Genomic DNA, 18626 nt, shown 5'->3' with positions numbered 1-18626 from the left:
GACGGCGCCAGGAGCAGGTGAGTATAACGCAGTGCGCGATAGTCACCTGCTCCCAGTTCCACCGTCGGAGCCGCTGCGTCATCCGCGTCCTCTGCAGTGACGCTCAGGTCAGAGGGCGCGATGACACGATTAGTGCGCGCCGCCCTCTGCCTGAACGTTGGTGCAGAGGACGGGAAGACACAGTGGCGGTGGAACGCGGAGCAGGTGAATATAGCAAGTGTCGGGGACCTGAGAGGCGAGTATGTGATTTTTTTTTATTTTTTTTAATCGCAGCAACAGCATATGGGGCAAATGTCTGTATGGAGCATCTTATGGGGCCATGTGGCGCATTACGTGGGGCAAATATCTGTATGGGGCCATGTGCAGCATTACATGTAAGCCTGCAAGGACAGGGTCCTCTTCCCTCTCTACCAGTCTGTCATTGTTAGTTTTTTGTTTACTGTAAGTGATATTTGTATTTTGATGTAACCCCTTCTCATGTACAGCACCATAGAACTAATGGTGCTATATAAATAAATAATAATAATAATAATTACATGGGACAAATATCTGTATGGAGCCATGTGCAGCGTTATATGGGGCAAAATTCTGTATGGGGCATCTTATGGGGCCATGTGCAGCATTATATGAGGCAAATATCTATATGGAGCATCTTATGGGGCCATGTGCAGCATTATATGGGGGCAAATATCTGTATGAAGCATCTTATGGGACTATGTGCAGCATTATATGGGACAAATATCTGTATGGGGCCATGTGCAGCATTATATGGGACAAATATCTGTATGGGGCCATGTGCAGCATTATATGGGGCAAATATCTGTATGGGGCCATGTGCAGCATTATATGGGGCAAATATTTGTATGGAGCATCTTATGGGGCCATAATCAGCATTTGAGCAGCATTGTATGGGGCAAATGTCTGTATGGAGCATCTTATGGGGTCATAATCAACATTTGTGCAGCATTATATGGGGCATATTTTAATATGGAGCATCTTATGGAGCCCATCATAAACTGTATGGAGCATTATATGGGTCTCCTGATTCAATATGGATATTCAAAAACACTTAACCTACTGATGTCTCAATTAATTTTACTTTTATTGGTACCTATTTTTATTTTTGAAATTTACCAGTAGCTGCTGCATTTTCCACTCTAGGCTTATACTCGAGTCATTAAGTTTTCCTAGTTTTTTGTGGCAAAATTAGGGGGGGTCGGCTTATACTCGAGTCGGCTTAGGCTTCTTTCACACTTGAGTCGTTTGACCTCCGTCGCAATGCGTCGTTTTGGGAAAAAAAACCACATCCTGCAAATGTGCCCGCAGGATGCGGTTTTTCCCATAGACTTGTATTGCCGACGTATCGCGACGTATGACCATACGCAGTGGATGCGTCATGTTTTGGCGGACCATCGTCACGAAAAAAAGTTAAAGGGAACGTTTTTTCGGATGTCGGGTCCTACATTTCCTACCGCACATGCGCGGCTGGAACTCCGCCCCTCCTCCCTGGGACTTTAGAATAGGCGGCGGATGCGTTGAAAAACTGCATCCACTGCCCACGTTGTGCCGAATTTTCACAACGTCCATCGGTACGTTGCACCAACGCTTAGCGACATCCCCGTACCGACGGAAGTCTGAAAGAAGCCTTATACTCGAGTATATACGGTACATATGGCTACATTTTAGCGGAGCCTAGCATATGCCTTGCAAAGATTCATTACACAAAGCACATTTTGAATGTGGACGGAACTTGTCCTTAACATCAATATTCAAACTCCAAACTGAACTTATGGATACAACTGTATGCAAATGCCTATATACATCATGGTGGTTACAGTCACAAACTGTACTCCGGTAAGAAATGATGCAACCAGGATTGTAATTATACTTGTAAATGAGGGTTATGCCCCAAGACTGGTTAATTGCATATCCTGCTACTTTCCAAAAATGTACTGGGTAAGATGGTACCATTCCGATCTTTTCCTCCTTCATAATAGCAGAGAAACATTAAACCGATGGGGCCCCAGATCCATTACACATCAGACCCACTATCTTAAAGTCAATGTCTACCAGATTTAACATTTTCCTATTCAGTCTAAACAAAAATCAGAGATTTTTTTGCGTTTCCAGATCCACGGAATATGCAGAGTATTTTATTTTTAAAGAAATAAACAAGTTTTGTATCAGCTTACCTTATTAAGCGCCAACATACTGCATTCCAGTATATTGGTAACAGCCTACATGCAGCATGTCAAAACAGTAATAATTGCTAGTTAGAAAGGCATATTACAGGAACATAATGAACAATAAAAGCTAAGTGACACGAGCACGTACACATCATATAGCCTGCAAGCTTACTAACATTAAGGTACCGTCACACTAGACGATATCGCTAGCGATCCGTGACGTTGCAGCGTCCTCGCTAGCGATATCGTCCAGTGTGACACGCAGCAGCGATCAGGCCCCTGCTGTGATGTCGCTGGTCGGGGAAGAAAGTCCAGCACTTTATTTCGTCGCTGGCTCTCCCGCTGACATCGCTGAATCGGCGTGTGTGACACCGATTCAGCGATGTCTTCGCTGGTAACCAGGGTAAACATCGGGTAACTAAGCGCAGGGCCGCGCTTAGTAACCCGATGTTTACCCTGGTTGCCATCGTTAAAGTAAAAAAAACAAACACTACATACTTACCTACCGCTGTCTGTCCTCGGCGCTCTGCTTCTCTGGTCTGGCTGTGAGCGCCGGGCAGCCGGAAAGCAGAGCGGTGACGTCACCGCTCTGCTTTCCGGCCGCTGTGCTCACAGCCAGACCAGAGAAGCACAGCGCCGAGGACAGACAGCGGTAGGTAAGTATGTAGTGTTTGTTTTTTTTACTTTTACGCTGGTAACCAGGGTAAACATCGGGTTACTAAGCGCGGCCCTGCGCTTAGTAACCCGATGTTTACCCTGGTTACCGGCATCGTTGGTCGCTGGAGAGCTGTCTGTGTGACAGCTCTCCAGCGACCAAACAGCGACGCTGCAGCGATCCGGATCGTTGTCGGTATCGCTGCAGCGTCGCTTAGTGTGAAGTCTCTTTCATAACAATTTTACAGGTGTTTTGACTTCTCTAAAAAGGGATGGCATATTGCTAAAAAAAATAAGTTTACTTATGATGGGGGCTTGGTACGATAAAGAGAATAATCTCATCCCAAGGTTACACTGGCCACACTCTGCTTACTACGGGTAATTGTGGCAACTGGTATTTAGGCCAATTGTACTTACAAAAAACGTATTTATAGCTAGAAGCAGGACTGAAATGGATTGGATTCAAGCAACTGTACCTTTGGTAACTTTATAGTATAGAAAAAGATACAATTCTTTTATTTTGGAAATGATAAAGACAATTGTGACCACGTGTGGCATTATGGAATCATTAATAAGGAAACAAAGCCTAAAGAACAAGGCCAAGTTCAGCCAATCTAATGAGTATTGTGGTCACAGTACGCTTCTGCATCCCGCGGTATCTAAGGATTCGCTCTAAATGAACGGCCATGTCTTGGGCACCGCCATGCCAGACCTGCCTCTAGAAATCATGTAGTTATACTATCGCTACGTGCGGCAGAATCGTAGACGCATAGCTCTTTGCGGTAAGTGGGTATACCAACCTTTTTCTTGTCTCTCATTGAGCCTTTGCCTCGAACCATAATCTTGCATCCGGTTTCTGCTTCCAATTGCTTAGCAGTTAGTCCCCGTGGTCCAAGGATACGTCCAACAAAGTTGAACTGAAAGAGAAGAAAGTCAATGTTAGAACATCGCAGCTATTTAACCGTTTGTAAAAAAAACATACAAGATTAAGTATATGCTCATCCGTTTTATCAAGTGTTTTATAAACTGCACCTTAAAGGGAACCTAAGCATGATATAGTGGCAGGAACCCGGATTCCAGCAGTGTGTTGCTTGCTAGTCTACATGCTGGTATTTTGATACAATCAATGTGTTCTGTACTGCAGATGTAACAGTTCTCTAATGCTGAGCGCTATATAACTCTGCCCAAACCACTGATTGGCAGAAAGCTACTGATCAGTGCTGGAGATGGGGGTTACGCGGAGCAGTTGACTAGGAGGCATGGGTACCTAGTCTTGTAGTGATAATCTCCTCCTGATAAACCACTTAGTGTACCGATGCAAAAACAGTCTAGTAAGCAATATATCCCTGGAATCAGGTTTATAACCACTACATCATGTGGGTCTCAGAAAACATAGCATATACCCTGTTGACAAAATCTTTTTAAGCCGAAACCAAGTAAATGCATTTTCCATTGAGCTCTTCGTTAACCTGGACCTCACCTGACATCCCAAACAAGCTACATGACTCTAGTAACGGCTTATTCAATTAGGGTTTACAACAGCAGATTTCTACATATAACAAGCAATGATCGACTATGTAAAGTCCATCAACACTAGATTTTAGACTTACCGTATATACTCGAGTATAAGCCAAGTTTTTCAGCACTTTTTTTGTGCTGAAAACGCCCCCTCGGCTTATACTCGAGTCATTGTCCCAGAACATGGAGGAGCGGCAGCGGTCAAGCAGCGGGTTACAGGAGGCAGGAAAAGCTGCTGCGGCTAAAGCCTGTGCCCGCTGCTAAAGAGAAATGAATATTCACTGTGCTGTCAGTGAATATTCATTTCTATTATAGCATGCACAGTATCATCTGCAGCCGCTGGTTTCCAGCAGCGGCTGGCAATCATGTGCACCCGTTACTTAAGAGAAATGAACATTCACCTTGCTCCACTCCCATAGGCATGGAGAGAGGTGAATATTTATTCCCTTAAGTAGTGTAGACACGTGACCGCATACGGCTGACACTGTGCACGCTACTTAATAGCAATGAATACTCACTGCCTTCCACGCACATAGACCCGGCGTGGGGAGCAGTGAGTATTCTGGAAGTTGTGCTCTGCTTGTAAACAGCACATGACATCACTGCCATGCACTGCTTACAAGCATTTGGAAGCTGCCAGCACCGAAACAAGACGCTGCGAGGGAGCGCAGGAAGGTAAGTAGGATGATTTTTTTTTTAATGCTTTTTTGATGGGAGCCGGGCATACAAGGATAGGGATGAGGAGGCCGTGCATACCAGGGTAGGGATGAGGAGGCCGTGCATACCAGGGTAGGGATGAGGAGGCCGTGCATACCAGGGTAGGGATGAGGAGGCCGTGCATACCAGGGTAGGGATGAGGAGGCCGTGCATACCAGGGTAGGGATGAGGAGGCTGTGCATACCAGGATAGGGATGAGGGGGCCATGCATACCAGGACAGAGATGAGGAGGCTGTGCATACCAGGATAGGGATGAGAAGGCCGTGCACACCAGTGTAGGGATGAGGAGGCCGTGCACACCAGGGTAGGGATGAGGAGGCCGTGCACACCAGGGTAGGGATGAGGCGGCCATGCATACTAGGGTAGGGATGAGGAGGCCGTGCATACCAGGGTAGGGATGAGGAGGCCGTGCATACCAGGGTAGGGATGAGGAGGCCGTACATACCAGGATAGGGATGAGGGGGCCATGCATACCAGGATAGGGATGAGGGGGCCATGCATACCAGGATAGGGATGAGGAGCCTTGCATACCAGGGTAGGGATGAGAAGGCCGTGCACACCAGGGTAGGGATGAGGAGGCCGTGCACACCAGTGTAGGGATGATGAGGCCGTGCACACCAGGGTAGGGATGAGGAGGCCATGCATACTAGGGTAGGGATGAGGAGGCCATGCATACCAGGGTAGGGATGAGGAGACCGTGCATACCCGGTTTATACTCGAGTCTATATGTTTTCCCAGTTTTTCGTGGCAAAATTAGGTGCCTCGGCTTATACTCAGATTGGCTTATACTATTTATATGAGGTATAATATTTATTTAGTCACTATTGCACTTTTATTTTTAAATATATACACTGAATATATAATGTGGTTTGCTCTGTAGGAGCCATAACAGGAAACAAAGAAGAGGACGTCATGGCATGAAGATGCCCATCGGACCGCACCGGGACCGCCCCTGGGTGAGTATAATATAACCTTTTTTTTCTTATCTTTCAGGTTACATTGGGGACTTATCTACAGGATTACAGAATGCTGTAGATAAGCCCCTGACGTCGCTGGCCGCAGCTTATAGGCCAAAAATGGGGTGACAGATTCCCTTTAACATTATTCTCTGCCCAAAGGCCTGACAGCCTAAAAAATAGGCAATCCCTGAATGTGTAGCTGCTGTCGAACAGCCACACGACATGCAGCGGCTTTATACACTGCTGAAGTAGCGATTGAGAGTTGTAGACGCGGTTTAATGGTAATTTATTATTAGTTTGACGATATTACATTATGGGTGAACAGTTTTTTTCAATGTAATGATATTAATCGTGTTATATTGTATATTATGATTCATTTTTGCTGTTTATTAACTCATTTTGCACTATAATGTACTTTTTTCTCTAATAATCGTAAACTCCTCCGCACACATACACACAATTGCATTACATTCTGGTTCTGTAAGTGGACATAACGCCCCGTTTCAGCTTTGTGTAATAAGATACCACCAGTACAACAATGGTCAGACGTTTGGCTCCACAGTATCTTAACTGTTCTAATACATTGATCCGTATGCACTGCTATTTTGTCAATTTTTATACTCTGCAGGAAATGTCTAGAAGAGTAATGGCCCTTGTTAGAAAATAACATTTGCTCAGTATTAATTGGACAATATATAAACAGTTCACTATCATTTAAGGACAGGGGGAAAAAGACTGCTAGCTATTGAGTATTATGAGGAAGCCGATTTGGAGAGGAATGGCTGAATAGGATGGGTATTAGGGGACATTTATGTTTATTAGCTTCTCTCACTACAAATCTGTTGCATATATCTGAGGACAGTAAGAAATTTCTGTAATTAATTTGCTGTATGTAAACACAGCCCGAAAGGGCCCTGGTGCAACTGGTTTAGCATCAGGACCCATATCATTGGTCTTCAGACAAAGCATGGAACAAGTCACCTTAAAGGGAATCGGTCAGCATTTTTGTGTTATGTAATCTGAGTGCAGCATGATGCAGGGACAGAGACCCTGATTCCAGAGAGGTGTCACTTACTAGACTAATTGCTGTAGCTTTGGTAGAATTCCAGTTTTCTCTGCTGTAGATGTAGCAGTGCTCAAAACGATGAGCTGCGTATTACATCGCTCACAGCCTGATTGGCAGCTTGCTGACCGTGCACAGTGTACACAGGTTGTTGCCAATCAGTGGTGGGGGCGGAGCTACACAGAAGAGCCTGACTGGTCTGCATGTGAGACCTAGTCGGCAGTGATAATCTCATGCTGATAAAACACTGATTGTTTGGAAATTACAACACAGCCTAATAAGTGACATCTCTGGAAACTGGCACTTTCTAGATTACACTGCAGGAATCTGACCACAAGTTTGTGCCGTTTAATCTAACCAAATACGATGTGATCTTAGGGTTATGAAGGCAATGCAACAAAGAAGCCAGATTTAGAAATGAACAGGAAGTCACATCCTAATTTCACCATTTATAAATGCTTAATACAGACGGTTGCAGCAGACGGTTTGCACAGTGCTTGTGTGAGTCTAAATATAAATGTCAATATTCTATGACAATTTGGGGTTTTAATTACACGCAGGGATACAGCAGTCATTGACACGGTGAACCTGTAATGTCCCTCAGACAAGGGCACCGATACCACATCCTTCTAAAGCACTTTTGCTCTGAAGATAACACTTCTAAATGCCTTTTTAAAACCGTGCTCTTAGAAGTCTAACAAGCAAGACGATAAATATGATATATTGCTACCTGTCTAAGACGGAGGGAAAAAAAAAAAATAAAGTCTCAAGATATTCATATTCATATTCATTTTCTGGAGAGTGAATGTTAATTTCCCCCCCATCAATGAAACAGACAAGGATTAACCTTCTACAGAACAGGCCAAATTCATAGAGAATGGGGTCCGAAAATAGAACATGGCAAGGAATTATTCTATCCTTCAGCCATCTTCTGCCCTCTATTTATAAGAAAGCTGGGAGACAATCAATGCCTACCACCATGGCTTCCTCGGACCGCTGAACGCCTAATCTGACCTTTTAGAAGATTGTCTAAGCAGATTGTGGAACTGTACACCAACATGGCCCAAACCCACAGATATAGAAGTTGGGCCGACAGTTTAGTGTTTATGGGGGCTCCACACACATCTATTAGGGGGCAGAATTGGCTAGAAATTTCTATTTCAGAAAACAGATCCCTTTGTTTGAAAGACAGTTAGTCGCGGCTCTCATACGGAGACCAAAGGCCAAGAGAACGCTCCTGTGTATGTGCCATCGTTCTGTAGACAGTCATCTAAAATGTATGGGGGGGGGTCAAACAAGCGGCACAACTTCTCACCCGCTTATTATATGCATGCTTGGAATAGGGAGAGTGTACATGTATGAGTAGTGGAGGGGCGACCACTGGGACCTGTCTGGCAGCCTAAGAATGAGGGTGAAATGTACTGAAATCAAGGAGAGAGGCAGTGTATCACCATGGCAGTGCCCATCAATCAGACATTTAAGGCACTATCAGTTGATATGTCATGAAGTGTTAACTACTTAAATGGGTTTTCCCACGAACAAAGTACAATTCACAGATTTTGGAATAAAAATTCCACAGCTGAATGTGATGTGTTAAAAAATGTTCCTGTGCTGAGATAATCTTATAAATGTGTTCCTGCTGTGTATTGTGTAATGGCTGTGTCTGACCGTACAGGGACATGGTCTGATCACATCACATCTCCTGGGCAGGGAGGAAGCAAAAGAGTATACTGACAGGGTAGCACCGGATCACAAATTATTGTTTTTGTGAAATAAAACATTTCCCTGCCTCTTTTTAAGCAATGCTTTACCTCAAAGCATCAGCTGTGATCCCGTGCTGCCCTGTCTGTATACTTTCTTCTCCTTCCTCCCTGCCCAGGAGCTGTGGTGTGATCAGACCATGTCCCTGTACGGTCAGACACGGACATTACTCAGTACACAGCAGGGGCGCATTTATAAGATTATCTCAGCACAGGAACATTTTATTTAAAGACATCTAATTGTGGAAATTATTACTATTCAAAGATATATTGATTAAAATCAAGTTTGTTCGTGAGAAAACTCTTAAGCTTGACATACAATTTTACTTTCAAACTATGCCAACAATCCTGAACAGCCTATAAAAAACAGTGTGGTATTTACAAGGGATTAATGAAATATTAAAACTCTACAATAGATACATTCTTTGCTAGAAGACTGATAAGCTGAGCATTAACAGAAAATTACTAACAAAAAGCCTGGATGTACAGAGAAAAGGGTGTGCAATCCTTGCCTTTATTTTTGGCTATGCTCCAGTGAATATTCAAAAGGACAGCAGTTCAAGGAGAGAGGGGAAAAAAAAATCACAGCATGGTTATTCCCTGCGTAGCTTAGAAAGGAAATGTCTGATTGCTAAAGAGCCAGCACGTAAATCAACACTGATCAGGATCAATCAAGTCGAGGTGAACACAGAGAGGTGAACACAGACGTAGTTTTCAATTCCGAGTCACACTCGCAAAGCTGTGTCACAGCCCCAACACACAAAAGACAAGACAAGCTCCAAATATATACGGATAGGTCATCCCCGAGTGAGAAGGACACTAGGACAAGTGGGTACCTGCAAACAATGCACCCTTATTTTATCAAAATGACACCGACCGAATGGCCATACTATTCCGTGTGATTAATGCGGAGAGCAATATGCACAGCCCCGATAATGAGTATTTCTACTAATAGTGGCGGGCTAACCGCTGCAGGGGAATGTTGGGTGTAACGAGTGCCTGTCGGATACACCGTATATAGCCACGGCGGATGCTGCTGTCCATGACATATTCAGCAGCAGCTCATGTACACGGATCCATTGCATTACTCAGTGATTGCAAATCCTAATCTGGACTGAACAATGGCTAAAGCCATCCTTGCTTCTGTTGTTGAATGTGAATAAATGTAGATTTAGCGGATTTAACCGGCTTGTCTAATCTGGGCTGCATTATGGTTAAATGCATTTTTTCGCTCGGCTTCTAAAGCCTCCATGCACCTGTTCTGCGGGGCGAGTGCGGTTGCCAGCGCCGGCCTGTTTTGGTTAGATTAGTTTCGTGTTGATAAGACAATCATTCAGAGCCCCTGGAACAGTTTGCGGTGACCTTTTGATGAGAGCGCAATATGAATGAAAATTATTTTTGTAATCCTTAGGGATTCTGCACGATTTGGAGGCATTTGTGGCTCTTTATTTGCCTTTGCAGAGCAATACAGAGAAGAAGAAAAAAAAAAAAAGATGAAACTGCAAAGGCAAGATATCCGGGAATGCTTTTTGTGCCGGCTCAGAGGTAGAGCGAGATTCAGCGGCAACCTGCCACTCGGCTTTTGACCTTCCCAATCAGCATCAATTGAACTCATTACAAACTCGTACACTGGGGTCCTCACCGCTACCACGCATACACGCGGGGAGTCAGGTGGTGGAGACAGATAATCTAAAACTCAACACACGGTAAATACATCTACACGCACATTCCCTACAGCAGGATGAACGAATCAAACTTAAGAAAAATAGTGTGCTGACACACTAATATAGGCACACACACACCTAAGACATTCAGCAATGTTGGTCTGGGTGATGCACAACACTTGTTCCATGTATCACAGGACCAACAGTATACAAATAATACACTGACATCACAAAACAAACCGCCAACTACCATGTTAATAGTGTGTACTCAAGTGCATTCAGAAATGTGTAAGTCATTTTTTTGGTTTGTGTTGTCATTTTCTGAGTCCCAGAACATTTTTGCTTTCAGTCAATTGAGCTGCACAAGGGGTGTGTGTGTGTGTGTGTGTGTGTGTGTGTGTGTGTGTGTGTGTGTGTGTGTGTGTGTGTGTGTGTGTGTGTGTGTGTGTGTGTGTGTGCGACGAGCTGATCGTTTCCTTGATACCTTTTTTTTTTACTACATGAAATATTTTGATCTGTTTTTAGGGAGGAGCGGTGATTTAAAAAAACGCATTTCAGGAATTTTGATTTTTTTTTTCTTATTACAGCGTTTACCGATCAGATTAATTCATTTTATATTTTGATCGGGACTTTTACGAACGAAGCGATACTAACCAAATGTTTATTTTTTTTCTTTCTGTATTTTTAATTGGGAAAAAAAAGGAGCAATTCACTCATTTTTATGTTGACTTTTTTTTCAATTTTTTTGTATCCCCCAAATGAGACTAACTTGTAATCATCTGATTGCTTATACTATATATTGCAGTACCAATGTTTATTTATCCATACACGAAAAACACTGATAAAACATTGATGACACATGGTTCTAAAACATTGATTACAATTTTTTTGCGGGCATGAAAAACACCTAAATCTGAATGAGGTCTTATGCTAGATGTACTTCCTTATGCTGTGACGTCCTGATTGTAGTAGTTGTCTCCTACAACCATTACTTCATAGCAGCTGAATCCAGCACTGACATGCTGTGGTTTGCAAATTAAAAAGAGATATATGGAAGGCCTGTGGGCTACACTTTACGGGCTCAGAGACGTAAGTCCATCTCAGTCCAAGCACTGATCGGCCGCTGGTCTTTCATCCAAAGCATAACAGCTTTATGTATTTCTATAAGGTTGTCGCGCTCGGGTCTGGAGACCCACAGCCACTTCGTGCATTACTGTCCGTGATCAGACCGAGATCCATGGACGTCCTTACACTGTAAAAAATTAATTCACTTGGCGATATCCTTAAACTAGTTATCTCACGATTCACACTGGTCACTGAGGCTTTTCTATTATCATACTTTCCTCTGAGGAAGAGTTTTCAAGCAGCCTTATCAACAGGATTACTATGTCTCTATAAGAAGCTGATAATTCAGGACCCATCAGCCCTGGTGTCTGATATCTCAGCTCCCCTTCTCTTTACAATGACCTTCACATAGGTCTATTAAACACCAATACATAAGATAGCGTTGGAATCTAATCATTTTGGCTAGGTACATGTGTTATTTCCTGAAACAAAAGGAAGTTAGAGTAAAAAAAAACATTAATGGGCCAGCAACTAGGGCTGAAATTCCAAGAACTCCATTTGTTATTTTTAAAAGAAGTGAAGGCCCAAAATACATATTGAACGAGATATACAGTGTTGTTGGGGATTTAGCCTGTACAAAAATTATATTAGCAGTTTATCTGTTTCCATTACAGCGCTTGAGAACATAACAAGTTTGTATGCAAATTAGGGAGCTCTGGTGCACCCTTGGCATGGGCAAGAGAGCAGATAGCAAATTCATGGGCTCCCGAGCTTACGTCATCACCAAATAAGTGATTATCCCCACTGCCATCAATGAGAATAGTGTATAATTATTCATGGCAGTGAGGATAATCACATATTGGGTGGTGTAGTAAACTCCGCAATCGCGCGTATTTGCTCTCCGTCATATCCTCCTCTCTGTAGCCGCTTGCTACACTTGTGTACTAGTGTAGCGAGGAGAAGACAGTGTGTGCGTGCGAAGCCGCACTGAAGCCCCCTCATTTGCACATAAAATTAAGCTATTTTCTCAGGCACTATGCCACTAACAGGTACCATGTTAGTAGGATTTGTATACTGGCTAGGACCCCTATAACACTGTGTAGCTCATTTAAAATGGATTTTGAATGTGAAATCTATTTAACACAAAAATCTAATTTAATAAACCCTTCTCTGATAACAGGTGCTCATTAACATTAATTGTAATTAACTACGGTATGTTACCTGATTGCAAGGTGTAATGAAAGGAAGAAGGATGGTCAGTGTGAAAGTATCCGCCTCCTAAACACCTCTCAAGGAAAGTTCTACCTACCTCCATCATGCAAAGTGAACAAAGCAGAGTCAATTATGGTAAATAGGCCATTTACATGTGTTATCAATACTAAGAAAAGAATAGGAAAGTCTGGGCAGGAGGTAAATATTCGCATTTCAATGAGATGACAGATAAAAGTAATGCAGGTTTCTGGATAATTGTATTAACATTATGAACATTTTCTGTAAGAAAACAAAAACAAAACTAAATGCAGAAGGCGGTGATAAGCTAGGTGCATGATGCAACATTTCTGGGCACCTATACAAATTACTAATAGGTAGAAACCAATGGGATCATAACCCAACAGTAACCAAGCAGGAGATAAGGAAATGCCTCCCTTAATTCCAGAAGTCCAGACCCTGGAAAAACTGACTAACAGACACATTGTCTTTTTGAGCAAATGCTTGTCCTTCCAAACATGTGACCTTAGCTGTCAGCGCTAGTGATAAGACCACCAGCTGCTTGTTTCTCCTCCAGGGCTACAATACATTCTCTTCTTTTTTTAGGGCACTGCACCCCTGCAACAAACAGAAGGGCTTACAACAGCTGCTAGAATGTCACAAACCTATATATTTAGCTCTGAGCTCACTTCTCGCCACGCTTGGAGTCAGACTCCTAATGTCCCTATTTGCTCCACTGTCAACATTTCTGCCTAAAGAGATAAAACGTGAATGAGCACGTAGCCACCAGAAGAAGTCATCCAGAAAGCATTAGAAACATAAAAAGGGCCATCCATCCTCACAGCGGGATCTGCAGATGTGTGAACTGGAAAGAGGTGTGTTGACACACGAGCTCCTGCATACACAGGTTTAGGTCTGACAATTGCTTCTGTCACCAAGACCTACTCAATATTTGTCATCAGCACCATAGCAGGAAGCAGAAGGATGTGGAAGGTGACATCACAGGTCGCCAAAGGTGGTCACCATCAACGCGGCTTCTCTCAGAAAGGGCATTTTATTGGATGTCGGAATAACCATGAGGCCATTATATTCTAAGAGGAACCTGGGACCATTCCCTGCACAATGTAAATATAACTCCATGGTTAAGATCTGGACACAGCTGGACACAAAAATGGACAGCATGGTGGCTCAGGGGTTTGTATGTTCTCCCCGTGTTTGCATGGGTGTACTCCTGCACTCCAAAAACATACTGATAGGGATCTAGATAGATATAATCTATATTTCCTGACAAAGTGCCAGTCCTTTAATTCAATTCACTAGAATCACTACCAATGTATTTGTTATGCCATTTGCCATGTTTAAGGCCGTTGGGACATTTGTGACCCACAAAGTTCACATCCAAAAGCAGGCTAAGAAAAATTCCCAGCATGTCCGGGACTTCTAGTGAGTGGAGCACGACCTCCTCCGCACATCACATTGTCAGGCAGCATGTGGACATCTGAATATAGGACGCCTTTGACCTTGCTTTGTTTTACCCTCCAACTCTACACCCAGTTATAAAACAAGATCCTCGTAGAGCTTTCAGCCATGGGTGAACTTTAGGAGATACAGACAAATTCCTTACATTTCTACATGTGATGACAAAGTAATAAAAATGCTTAGGAGCGCATCATTTCGAAGCAGCAGAGAAATGAAATGCTAAGAATTGGAGATATGTATGCACATGTACATCTGGGAATAAAGCCTACAGGTGTGAGCCGCATTCAGCCCGCGGGGCAGAGGAGGGCTCCGCTTCTGACTCAACCCTTTTCACTTCCCTTTTTCTTCCCTGTTAGAAATTACCTCCCTACATTTATTATTTCTTATCCTGCTTAGGCCTCATTCAGACAGATACATTTCATGGCTAGATTACGTAACCCACTAAAGTGTATGGAACAAGTCACACATTTGTGGATTTGTGTTTTTGAGGACCTTGTCTCTGTATTAATAAAAAAAAAGCAAAATGACAATGTCTTTGATCAAACGCTGATAAAAAAAATACTTATGGAAGTCAGCAGACTTTGTGTTTTAAAAAAAAAAAAAAAATCACTGATGTCTGAATCTGGCCTTAGGATGAGCCTTCTGTATAGAACGTCTATGGTGGCACATTGATTCCATGCAGAAGTCCCAACATAATGCACCCAGCTTATGCCAAGAACGTCCTCTGGGGTCGGGCCCTATAGATACATTCAGCGTGTGCGTCAGGAACATTCCTGAATCATATGCCAAGTATGAAGGAAAACTAAATGTGAACAGACCCTTCCATAGTAAAAGCAGTTATTGTGTATTTCAAGATTATTTGTCACGGACACTTTGGTTAGTTCCCTTCATTACACAATATGGACACATCTCATCTCTATGCTGTGATGTTTTTTTTCTCCCCTAAACATATATTGGTTGAATTGGCTTACAACTACTGTGGAAAATAAAACCAAAGAAGAAAACTCCCATCTCTAATTATCATGAACACACAAATATGTTTAGTAGGGCACAGTTTCCCCCCGCCTACATATGTGCATGTCATACAAAGCACGAAACTTTGCTTTTGGATTGGATTTTTGAAGATAAACCAGTGCAGTAAGTGGGAGCCCACTATAATTTCTATAACACTGGCAGAAAACGGTGAATTGTACAAAATAACAATCTCTGTCGTAGCAGCAAATTATATAGTGAGAGCAGTCAGCTGTTAAGACCTTCAACACTGGCATTTCACAATCTGCCAACAATCAGGGCTGGCAAGGCAGTTTCTTCAGATTGTATATATAAAGGTGGGTGGATGTGCTCCTATCAGCTGCTTTGTCTACTGTATCGGAAATTTGCTCAGTGTTGATTTATTATGCCAGTGTTGTTCCACTTAATTAAAATGATGTCACACAAAACGCTCTGGCAAAATAATTTCAAAGTGCATTAGCTACAGGACACTGGAAAGGCCAAGAGGAAGAGGGGAAAATACATTCATTAACCCTGCTGCTCAAATGCCGCCCTTCACTACGCGGGCGCAATTATAAATCTGTCAAAGCGGACTTGTTTATGAGAATTAACTTTAGGGTTCGCATGCTTTAGGATATGAAGTGCAATGTATGAAATGTCATAGGACTCTGCAGCCATAACACACAATTACTCAGACTAGCTAACAGCATGGTTACAATATTGCACATTGTGCGCTCCTCATTCATGGACTCATTTTCTAGGAGAATCTGCTTATTAAAAATAGTAGCGACAGCATGAGGAGCCACCCCTGTCAGTGCATCTGCTGACAGCACTTCACATCTCTACGGAGAACGCGGCTGCCTGTTCCTGGAACTGGCCCGAGTGCAGGAGGCCATACATGTTAGATTAGCTGCCGGCAACACCCCAATGGACAGGCTCGTGGCCAAGTGTGCTGAGTCAGGACGAGCAGGGATGCCACGCACAGCGCTCCCATCTGATACTGGGAGGCAGAAGAGCCATGCATGAGATGTGGGAAGATCTGCATTCTACTAGTGAGGGAAACAGCAACTCTGCCATTTCCCATTAGAGGACTAAAATCTGAAATTATTTGATCCACTCTACATAACATTATTGCCAGTGTAAAGCCTTCACTTTGGTAGGTGCCCAGCAGCAATGGTGCCACATTCGAAAGCCAGAATCATATTGCAAGATGCCATGGGCTAATATCCCCCTCCTACTGTCAAACGTCTTAAAATGCCACTGTCGCCATCAACTATGCCATCTAAGAAGTTAAACAGCGGGGATCCAAGCTGACTTCAAACCAGGCAGGAACTCAGCACCTTCAGCTGTCCTTGTCCAGTGGCCATATTTATCCAGCAGAGGTCATAAACGCACATGTACATATGTATATATATATGCGTATATACACACACACACACACATATTATATATATATATATATATATATATATATAACAAAAACAGGCAGCACTCCATATTCTTAAAGGCGATATGCAGGTGTTTATTGAGCCCACATCTCCATGCAACGTTTCGGCTCCAACTGAGCCTTTCTCAAGCCTCAGTTGGAGCCAAAACGTTGCATGGAGATGTGGGCTCAATAAACACCTGCATATCGCCTTTAAAGGGACACTGTCACCTGAATTTGGAGGGAACAATCTTCACCCATAGGGGCGGGGTTTTCGGGTGTTTGATTCACCCTTTCCTTACCCGCTGGCTGCATGCTGGCTGCAATATTGGATTGAAGTTCATTCTCTGTCCTCCGTAGTACATGCCAGTACAAGGTGCAATCTTGCCTTGCACAGGCATGTACTATGGAGGACAGAGAATGAACTTCAATCCAATATTGCAGCCAGCATGCAGCCAGCGGGTAAGGAAAGGGTGAATCAAACACCCAAAAAACCCCGCCTCCATGGCTGAAGATTGTTCCCTCCAAATTCAGGTGACAGTGTCCCTTTAAGAATATGGAGTGCTGCCTGTTTTTGTGATCTATCTGGATTGGTAAACAACCATTGGACCGGTTGTTTGGGCTTTGCACCCGAAGATAAGTATAGGATTTGCGCTGTTCCATTTTTTTCTACTATATATATTTACATATACATATATATATTATACACACACACACACATACATATACACGTACACATACTAATGGAGCAAAAAAGGATGCAAAATGGAAACCAATCGTCATGACCTTTTTCCACAGACTTCAAATGACCCAGTCGATATCCTTTCATTTTGGCTGGACAAAAAAATAAGTTGCACAGCCTACATTTTCTTTTCAACCAGGTTACAAAAAATGGATAGCAGATGGAGGAGACAAATGGAAGACATTTTATGACCCTTCCATTTACATTCAAATGAATGGCTCCTGTACTGGAACATTTTATTTCTGCTTTCATAATCCCCAAAACACATTTAAAAATAAAAATAAATAGTTAACATTGCCTTACAGATATAGATTCCATACGATATTAGGGTCTAAAGTGGCCGAACTAGTGCTCCCACCTGCATGGTAAGCATGCACATAGCGCCAAGTGACGTGTTCCCTTTACCGGCAAACTACTACTTGAACCTCAACATGATAAATCCTTTGTCTGCTGTCAAGGGAGATTTAGGAGGACCCAGAGTTCTAGTTTTTTCATAAGAATGGATACTTTTAATTTTTCCCCGAAGGTCACTATTCCCACTCACTTGTGCCACAACCCAATCTTTCTATGACACAAAAAGACAATGGGAGACAAGACCTTCAGAACGTGAAGTTCAAGGAGGACAAGATATGTAGATGTTATTGAAATAGGCACTGATCATCTAATTATAGCAGATATTCATCACACTGACAATTCAGAATGATTAACAAGAACACTTTACCCGGTTAGACTAATGAATGATGGGAAGAGGATAAATAGGATCGGTCACCAGATCTCAACACCAAATGCATGCGATACTAAAAAGACATCTTTGCTCTGATTAGGATGCAGGATATGCTTCATGTATGAAAGGCTGTACAATCCTATCATAGTAGGACTCAAACACAGGTTGCCAATTTCCAGGCATCTCCAGTGGCTCCTAGTGTAAAAGATGGACAGAGCGGATGACAAAGAACAAGAACCAACCAATTTGCATTGTGGTTATGGTTTGCAAACATGGAAAGTAGCTAACAGACCTTACAATGATGCGCAGATTTCCCTAAGTAACCTCACACGTGAGCCATAATTATTTCACTACAATAGCTGCAATGAATGCAGGCGGCAGTTACATTATTATTCTGTTACTAAACAATAAGGAGCAATTCACAGTAACTGTATTTACAACTGCACCACGCATGCTCACCATAGAAGCCA

General features: G+C 42.9%; 1 protein-coding gene across 11 annotated transcripts in view; it reads right to left on the bottom strand.

Annotated features, from left to right (window-relative positions):
- Positions 1-18626, bottom strand: part of QKI (QKI, KH domain containing RNA binding) — a 172334-nt gene that overhangs the window by 81985 nt on the left and 71723 nt on the right. For 6 of the 11 annotated variants that reach the window (XM_069769535.1, XM_069769539.1, XM_069769537.1 and 3 more), the window contains exon 3: positions 3641-3757. In XM_069769535.1, coding sequence (XP_069625636.1) covers positions 3641-3757 — 117 coding nt within the window. Of the gene's footprint in view, positions 1-2192; positions 2238-3640; positions 3758-18626 lie in introns of all 11 variants that reach the window. The other 5 variants (XM_069769532.1, XM_069769534.1, XM_069769533.1 and 2 more) reach the window with 1 other exon arrangement.

The sequence above is a fragment of the Ranitomeya imitator genome, chromosome 5, assembly GCF_032444005.1.
Source record: "Ranitomeya imitator isolate aRanImi1 chromosome 5, aRanImi1.pri, whole genome shotgun sequence".
Lineage (NCBI taxonomy): Eukaryota > Metazoa > Chordata > Amphibia > Anura > Dendrobatidae > Ranitomeya > Ranitomeya imitator.
This window is presented reverse-complemented; position numbering and strand designations above follow the sequence as displayed.